General features: G+C 34.4%; 1 protein-coding gene across 1 annotated transcript; it reads right to left on the bottom strand.

The window, feature by feature from the left end:
- Positions 1–7137: 7137 nt before the first annotated feature.
- On the bottom strand, positions 7138–8979 carry LOC129164877 (piggyBac transposable element-derived protein 2-like). Its single transcript, XM_054746452.1, has one exon. It carries the CDS (start codon positions 8977–8979, stop codon positions 7138–7140), a length of 1842 nt encoding a protein of 613 aa, XP_054602427.1.
- Between the last annotated feature and the right edge of the window lie 481 nt (positions 8980–9460).

Here is a 9460-nt window from a genome sequence, read left to right as displayed (position 1 = left end):
GTAGAAACAAGCAGTCTCATTCTGACATCATCTAGAAACAAGCAGACTCTTTCTGACATCATAAAGAAACAAGCAGACTTTCTGACATCATGTAGAAACAAGCAGACTCTTTCTGACATCATGAAAAAACAAGCAGACTCTTTCTGACATCATGTAGAAACAAGCAGACTCTTTATGACATCTTCTAGAAACAAGCAGACTCTTTCTGACATCATGTAAAAGCAAGCAGTCTCATTCTGACATCATGTAGAAACAAGCAGACTCTTTATGACATCATAAAGTAACAAGCAGACTCTTTCTGACATCATGTAAAAACAAGAACACTCTTTCTGACATCATGTAGAAACAAGCAGATGCTTTCTGACATCATGTAGAAACAAGCAGACTCTTTCTGACATCATGTAGAAACAAGCAGACTCTTTCTGACATCACAAAGAAACAAGCAGACTTTCTGACATCATGTAGAAACAAGCAGACTCTTTCTGACATCATGTAAAACAAGCAGACTCTTTCTGACATCATGTAGAAACAAGCAGACTCTTTCTGACATCATGTAAAAACAAGCAGACTCTTTCTGACATCATGTAGAAACAAGCAGTCTCATTCTGACATCATCTAGAAACAAGCAGACTCTTTCTGACATCATAAAGAAACAAGCAGACTTTCTGACATCATGTAGAAACAAGCAGACTCTTTCTGACATCATGAAAAAACAAGCAGACTCTTTCTGACATCATGTAGAAACAAGCAGACTCTTTCTGACATCATGTAGAAACAAGCAGACTTTCTGACATCATGTAAAAACAATTAGACTCTTTCTGACATCATGTAGAAACAAGCACTCTTTCTTACATCATGTAGAAACAAGCAGACTTTCTGACATCATGTAAAAACAAGCAGACTCTTTCTGACATCATGTAGAAACAAGCAGATGCTTTCTGACATCATGTAGAAACAAGCAGACTCTTTCTGACATCATGTAGAAACAAGCAGACTCTTTCTGACATCATAAAGAAACAAGCAGACTTTCTGACATCATGTAGAAACAAGCAGACTCTTTCTGACATCACAAAGAAACAAGCAGACTTTCTGACATCATGTAGAAACAAGCAGACTCTTTCTGACATCATGTAAAACAAGCAGACTCTTTCTGACATCATGTAGAAACAAGCAGACTCTTTCTGACATCATGTAAAAACAAGCAGACTCTTTCTGACATCATGTAGAAACAAGCAGTCTCATTCTGACATCATCTAGAAACAAGCAGACTCTTTTTTTTTTTTTTTTTTTTTTAGTTTAGTTTATTTCAAACAAAGAAAACATACATTTTTTTAAAAAAATACCACAAACAGAAAAAATACATATCATCCCTTCTTCTGTGTTTGAAAAGGAGTAGGCTGAAGTGGAAACTTATATGTCCCTACCCCTTTATACAAGTAATTTTTACTTGTTTACTAAATCTAACACAAAACCGACATTAAAACAAACAAAATGGTACAAGTCACCAAAAACCACCAAATTATATGGAAAAAAAACAACAAAAGAAAAAAAAAACATCTTTTTACAATTGATACAATTTACTTTTCCTTAGAATAAAGGACACTCACATAAATCATCTATTTTCTACTATATACTTGTTCAGAATATGTTTTTTATAATTCATTTTAAACACATTTATATTTGTACTTACTTTAATTTCTTCTTCTAAATTGTTCCATAATTTAACCCCAATTATTGTGATACACATCTGTTTTAATGTTGTTCTAAACTTATGTATCTTTAAGTTTAGTGTTCCTCTCAGGTTATATCCTCCTTCTCTCTCTGTGAACAGTTTCTGTATTTTATCAGGCATTAATTTATTTCTTACTTTATACATTATTTGTGCTGTTTTGTATTTAACCAAGTCCTGGAACTTCATTATCCGTGTTTTAATAAAAAGTTCATTTGTGTGATCCAAATATCCTGCATTTGTTATTAATCTGATAGCCCTTTTCTGCATTGTTGTTAATGTCTGTAAATGACTTTTGTACGTGTTTCCCCAGACCTCTACACAATAGCTCAAATATGGCAGTAGCATCGTATTGTATAACATATAAAGTGCTTTCTGATTAAAAATATACTTAGCTTTCCCCAATAAAGCAATGCCCCGTGCAAGCTTCCCCCTAACATATTTGATGTGTGGCTTCCAACAGATTCTGCTGTCTATGACCACCCCAAGAAATTTTATTTCATATACTCTCTCAATTTTTACATTATTAATTACTATATCTAATTCATTGTGTCTTCTTTCATTACCAAACAACATAAATTTTGTTTTCTCTAAATTTAGTGACAGTTTATTTACATCAAACCATTTTTTTAATTTATTTATTTCCTGTGTGACCACATCCAGGACCTGTTGCAATTCCACCCCCGAGCAAAAAACATTTGTGTCATCTGCAAACAATACAAACTTCAAAACTTGTGAAACCCTACAAATGTCATTTATGTACATTATGAATAGTTTAGGTCCTAAGACTGATCCTTGAGGCACCCCACATTGTATCTGTCTTAGTCCTGATTTATGTTGATTTATTTGCACGTATTGTTGTCTATTTGATAAATAACTTTTTATCCAGTCCAATACTATACCCCTGAAACCATATTTTTCCATTTTTCTCATCAATACATCATGGTTTACTGTATCGAAAGCTTTCTTCAGATCTAAAAACAACCCTATTGCATGCTTCTTTTTGTCAATGCATTCTGTTATTTCCTCATTAAGATCAATCAGTGCCTGGACTGTTGACCTATTATTCCTGAAGCCATACTGGCATTCCGTCAGCAACTCACATTGATCAACAAAATTATCGAATCTTTTAACAAACAGTTTTTCTAATATTTTGGAAAATTGTGATAGTATTGACACAGGTCTATAATTTGTAAATTGATGCTTATCTCCTGTCTTGTAAATAGGAATTACCCTTGCTACTTTCATGTTATTTGGAAAAAACCCCTTTTGAAAAGAAAGATTACAAATGTGTGTTAATGGTTTTACAATGCCCTCAATCACATATTTCAGTGTTTTCATGTCAATATCGTTCCAGTCTGTACTGGTTTTATTCTTCATATTTCTAACTATCTCACAAATCTCCTTCTCATCAACTGCTCTTAAAAAAACAGACTTTTTATTTCTTTCAACATACTCTGTGGCATCCGTTTGTATCTCATCAACTATTATTTTTTCCTCCAATTTAGATCCTATGTTTACAAAATATTTGTTGAATTCATCCACTGCTTCATTCATGTTTGTAATATTATTTTTTCTCTCTATAAAATGTTGTGGATAGTTATTATTCCCTGTCTCTTTCCTAATTACGCCATTTAATACTTTCCAGATGCCTTTTATGTTGTTTCTATTGTGCTCTAACTTTTTAATAAAATATTCACGTTTACAGCTTCTCACTATATTTATGAGTTTGTTTTTATATCTTTTGTACTTTTGTTCTGCTTCTGTCGTTCTGTTTTTTATAAATTCTCTGTAAAGTGTGTTTTTTTTATTGCATGCATTTTGTAGACCTTTGGTCATCCACGGTTTTTCTTTATACTTATTCCTCTGAATATTTTTGATAACTGGACAGTTTCTGTCAAATTGACTTTTAAATATATTTAAAAAGGTATCATATGCTTGGTCTACTTCATTTTTTTCATAAACAATATTCCAATCTTGTTCTAATAGATCATTTTTAAGACTATTTAACCTCTGTTCTGTTTTCATTCTTTTATACATATAGTTAGTTCCTTCTGTTTCATTTTTATAATGACAGTCATAAGAAGCAAAAACCGGTAGATGGTCACTGATATCGCTTATTAATAACCCACTTTCCACCTTTTCTTCCATTATATTAGTGAATATATTATCTATTAAAGTAGTGCAGTGTAATGTTATTCTAGTCGGTCTGGTTATCAATGGAAATAAACCTAGACTGTACATTATATCAATAAATTCCTCTGTACTTTTGTTTTTATTTGGATTTAGCAAGTCTATATTGAAATCTCCACAAATAAACACTCCCTTCTGGTACAAATTTGTAAACATCTCCTCCATTTTATTCTTAAATGTTTCAATCTTAGAGCCTGGCGTTCTATATATACAGCTTACTAATATGTTCGTCTTCTTTTTCATGCTTATTTCTACTGTTACACATTCCATCACTCCCTCAATAGTATTCGTCATCATTTCTACTTTTTTGTAATTAAGATTTTTGTCAATATAAAGTGCCACCCCTCCTCCTTTTTTTCTTATTCTGTCTTGGTGGATAAAGTCATATCCATACAATTCAAAATTTCCTTCCTTTTTATGTGTTATCCATGTCTCTGATATGGCAATGACCGTAAATGGTTTCTTGAATTGTGCTATATATTCCTTGATGGCGTCAAAATTTGCATATAAGCTTCTGCTATTGAAATGAGCTATTGTCAAACTATTTTCTGACTTCATCTTTATATTGAATTGTTCTTCATTGTAATAATTACATTCATGTATTTCATTATTAAAGAAATTGTAATCAGGATCAATATTGCTGTCAAAGTCCCAAAACAAGCAGACTCTTTCTGACATCATGTAGAAACAAGCAGTCTCATTCTGACATCATGTAGAAACAAGCAGACTCTTTCTGACATCATGTAGAAACAAGCAGACTCTTTCTGACATCATAAAGAAACAAGCAGACTTTCTGACATCATGTAGAAACAAGCAGACTCTTTCTGACATCATGAAAAAACAAGCAGACTCTTTCTGACATCATGTAGAAACAAGCAGACTGTCTGACATCATGTAAAAACAATTAGACTCTTTCTGACATCATGTAGAAACAAGCACTCTTTCTGACATCATGTAGAAACAGGCAGACTTTCTGACATCATGTAAAAACAAGCAGACTTTCTGACATCATGTAAAAACAAGCAGACTCTTTCTGACATCATGTTGAAACAAGCAGACTCTTTATGACATCTTCTAGAAACAAGCAGACTCTTTATGACATCTTCTAGAAACAAGCAGACTCTTTCTGACATCATGTAAAAGCAAGCAGTCTCATTCTGACATCATGTAGAAACCACCAGACTCTTTATGACATCATAAAGAAACAAGCAGACTCTTTCTGACATGTAAAAACAAGCAGACTCTTTCTGACATCATGTAGAAACAAGCAGATGCTTTCTGACATCATGTAGAAACAAGCAGACTCTTTCTGACATCATGTAGAAACAAGCATACTCTTTCTGACATCATGTAGAAACAAGCATACTCTTTCTGACATCATCTAGAAACAAGCAGACTCTTTCTGACATCATGTAGAAACAAGCAGTCTCATTCTGACATCATCTAGAAACAAGCAGACTCTTTATGACATCATAAAGAAACAAGCAGACTTTCTGACATCATGTAGAAACAAGCAGACTCTTTCTGACATCATGTAGAAACAATCAGACGCTTTCTGACATCATGTAGAAACAAGCAGACTCTTTCTGACATCATGTAGAAACAAGTAGTCTCCTTCTGACATCATAAAGAAACAAGCAGCCTGTCTCTGACATCATAAAGAACCAAGCAGTATCTTTCTGACATCATGTAGAAACAATCAGTCTCTTTCTGACATCATGTTGAAACAAGCAGTATCTTTCTGCCACCATAAAGAAACAAGCAGTCTCCTTCTGATATCATGTAGAAACAAGCAGTCTCCTGACATCATAAAGAAACAAGCAGTATCTTTCTGACATCATAAAGAAACAAGCAGTCTCCTTCTGATATCATGTAGAAACAAGCAGTCTCCTTCTGATTTCATGTAGAAACAAGTAGTCTCTTTCTGACATCATAAAGAAACAAGCAGACTGCCTCTGCCATAATAAAGAAACAAGCAGTATCTTTCTGACATCATAAAGAAACAAGCAGTCTCCTTCTGACATCATAAAGAAACAAGCAGTCTCCTTCTGATATCATGTAGAAACAAGCAGTCTCCTTCTGATATCATGTAGAAACAAGCAGTCTCCTTCTGATATCATGTAGAAACAAGCAGTCTCCTTCTGATATCATGTAAAAACAAGCAGTATCTTTCTGACATCATACAGAAACAAGCAGTCTCCTTCTGATATCATGTAGAAACAAGATATATATGTCTGATATATATCAGAATATATATATGCTTGTTGAATATAAATCTTCATTAAAACCTCTAAATGTTCGTTTTTAAAAACGTTAAAATCATCATTAAAACGTTTAAATCTTCATTAAAACGTTTAAATATTCGTTTTTAAAAACGTTAAAATCATCATTAAAACATTAAAATCTTCATTAAAACACTAAAATGTTCATTAAAACGTTAAAATGTTCACTAAAACGTTAAAATCTTCATTAAAATGTTTAAATTTTCATTTTTAAAAACGTTAAAATTTTCATTAAAATGTTAAAATGTTCATTAAAACCTTAAAATCTTCATTAAAACGTTAAATACTTCATTAAAACTTTTAAATGTTCATTAAAACATTAAAATGTTCATTTTTAAAAACGTTCAAATGTTCTTTGACTGCCCCACCAAGAAAAACCTAATGAAAAAATTATTTGTTTGTATTTTCTATTCCTTCTAGTGAATAATTATCACAATCAATGTATTTTTTTTATACACACTTCATAGTTTTTTAATTACTACCCTCTACCAAATGGTTGAGATGCGTCTCTATGGTAAAAGTAAATAAAGTAAAATAGACATAACAACTAGGGGAAAAAAGGTCAGCATTATACTATTTTTGAAATAAAAATAACTACTCAAAAATTTTACCCACTTTATTTTGGTAGTAAGACACCAAACAGATTCCATTTCAACTTTGGAAGTTATTCTAACAAAGTGTAAAAAAAACACAAATAATGATCAGAAACATTTTATACAAATACTGTAAAAAATGCTCAGAACATGCAAGTTTACTTCTGACCTTTCACTGTAGTGTTGAAACAGCATAAACATTTTTTACTTTCCATAAAATTCTGAAAGTATCCTATTCACCATTTCCACGTTGCACTAGAAATTAGAGAAGAAACTGAATTTTTTTGAGGTTCTTTTCTTTTCTCATTTATGATGCAACTGCACCAATACCTCCTGATCATTAGAACCTCTGGTGGTACCCTGCAAAGCATTCCTGATTTGCATTCAAGCACAGAAAAACATTGCATTTCTGGCATTTCCATCTTGACACACCCTTTGGACAATAACTGCATCGGCCTCGCTTGTCACAGTGAAGTGGCCAATGCCCACAGCTGTCGTATCGCACATCTGGTTGTGGTTGTGAGGGTCTTGTGATGTGGCGTTTCTTTGATAGGGGTGGAGAGCTGGATGATGGTCGGCCCACTTTGGATGCTGGCTTGTTGACTTGTTTCAAGCTATGGGCAACTGCAAGGCGGAATCTTTTCAAGGAGATTGGTTTCTGATTCAGTTGTCCACACTCCCTTTTGTAGACCAGCCAGGAATTTGTAATGCATAGATCAAGCACGTACCCAAAGAGTGGTAGGTACCATCTTGTAGACTTGGCTGGGGTCTTGTACAGGTGTACCAGCATGTCAGAGAGATCAATCCCTCCCATATGCTCGTTGTAGGCATGGATGAGTGATGGGCATGGGATGGAAATCTTTGCCTTGGACTCTTTGCTCCAGCGTTTGACAGTTGACAATGGCATGACCCCAACGGCATTACTCAGCAGATTCACACATTTGTTGTCAAACCATTTTACTGCGATCACCCCTTCAGCAGCCTTGTAGTCAAAAGCTCCACGCCCTTTCTTTGTCAGCTCTTTGTCTGTCATCAAAGTGGCTCCACCTGTGCGATTTGGTCGAACAGTGCCAATGCATTTGACACCCAACGAGGTGTCCAGGTACTTCACCAGTTTAAAACTGGTAAAATAGTTGTCACAAAACACAACAGAAAGCCTTGGCTGTGTTATGGTTTTACAAAGTGTTGTCACCACTTTGGCTCCCAAAGGTAACATCTGCTCCTCTTCACTGAGGGTAGTGTTGAAGAATGTGGAAGCTCCCTGATAAAGCAGCAGGTCATGAATAATGCCAGATGAACTGGCTCGGCAAAACAATTTAAAGCCCCACTTGTGTGGCTTGTTGGCAATATATTGATGGAGATTGCCAGCCCTTGTGCCTTTATAGGCTACCATGACCTCATCCACGCTGTGCTTATATGTTGATGGTATCTGGAGGCATTGCTCACGAAGCATGTCAAAGAGAGGTCTGATTTTGTTAAATCGGTCTCCGCTGTTATTACACTGCTGATTATCGTTGAAATGAATGAACCGGCGCAACAGCTGGAATCTCTTCTTTGGCATGATATCGGCTATCACACTGAAACGTGACTCATGGTGCCAGTAATCTTCTAGTGATGGAAAGTTGAAAACACCCATAAATAGGAGGATTGACAGAAAATCTTCTATTTCCTTAGGGCTAGTCTTGATTGTGTCCCCCAACTCTTGAGCAGAATACAGATTGGTATGATTAGCAATATGATCAATCATTTCATCAGTGAAGAGCATTTTGAAGTACTGGAATGGGGACTGTAGAGCCTCAGGGGGCTCAAAACTTGCTGCTGGAACTTGCAATTCTTCAATGTCTTCATGCTTCCAGATTCTTCTTGCATCTTTTTTGGGGACTGAGAAGGAATATGGGTATAATGTATCCTCTGCTTCTTCCAAGGGAACAGTTTTTAGGGTGCGTTTCCTTTTTTTGCTCTTTTTACGAGACAGCTGTGTTGATCTGCTTGTTGAAGGAGCATCTTCTTCCATGGAAACATCAAAATAGCTTTCATCACTATCATCTGCAAAATTGGGTTGAAAATCTGGATCCTCTATAGGGTCATCATCACTCAGTTCACCATCAGAGTCCTGAGAATTTTCAGGCACAAGGGCCAGAGAAGTGTGTTGCCTTGTTCCATAAAAGGATTTGCAATCCATCTATTAAATGTAAAAGAAAAGGAAATTGTAGGTGTTGTAGATGGTTTTGTAAAATTCAAATAACTGCAATGGTTTTATTTTTGTTTTACCTATCATTTAAAACAACATTTTGAAACAATGACAGAGTAAATCTTTTTTACTTTGTCATGTAAAACAATTAAAACACCTAATACTTAAATGTATAGATCATTAAATCATTTTATTTCATGGAAAATAGTCAATTTAACATGTCAAAACTAAATTTTTTAAACATTAGCTTAGTGTTGCTAACCTTACCATCAATTGATAACTCAACGGTTTGGTTGAGCATGTTTTAGAAAATATATTCTGAATTGATTACAGTTATTTTCTGGTATCAAGTGACATAATAACGTTCTGCAAATACTATGACATGATTTTACAGTGGAAAAATGTACTTAACTTCACAATTTTTTGACAAAACAGTCCATGTGTCCAGAGTGATTTTTTTGTTTCTGATTTC

Source organism: Nothobranchius furzeri, chromosome 11 (assembly GCF_043380555.1).
Source record: "Nothobranchius furzeri strain GRZ-AD chromosome 11, NfurGRZ-RIMD1, whole genome shotgun sequence".
NCBI lineage: Eukaryota > Metazoa > Chordata > Actinopteri > Cyprinodontiformes > Nothobranchiidae > Nothobranchius > Nothobranchius furzeri.
This window is presented reverse-complemented; position numbering and strand designations above follow the sequence as displayed.

What these genes read in the sequence shown, in the direction of transcription:
- LOC129164877 (XM_054746452.1), bottom strand. Translation starts at nt 8,979, where the DNA reads ATGGATTGCAAATCCTTTTATGGAACAAGGCAACACACTTCTCTGGCC.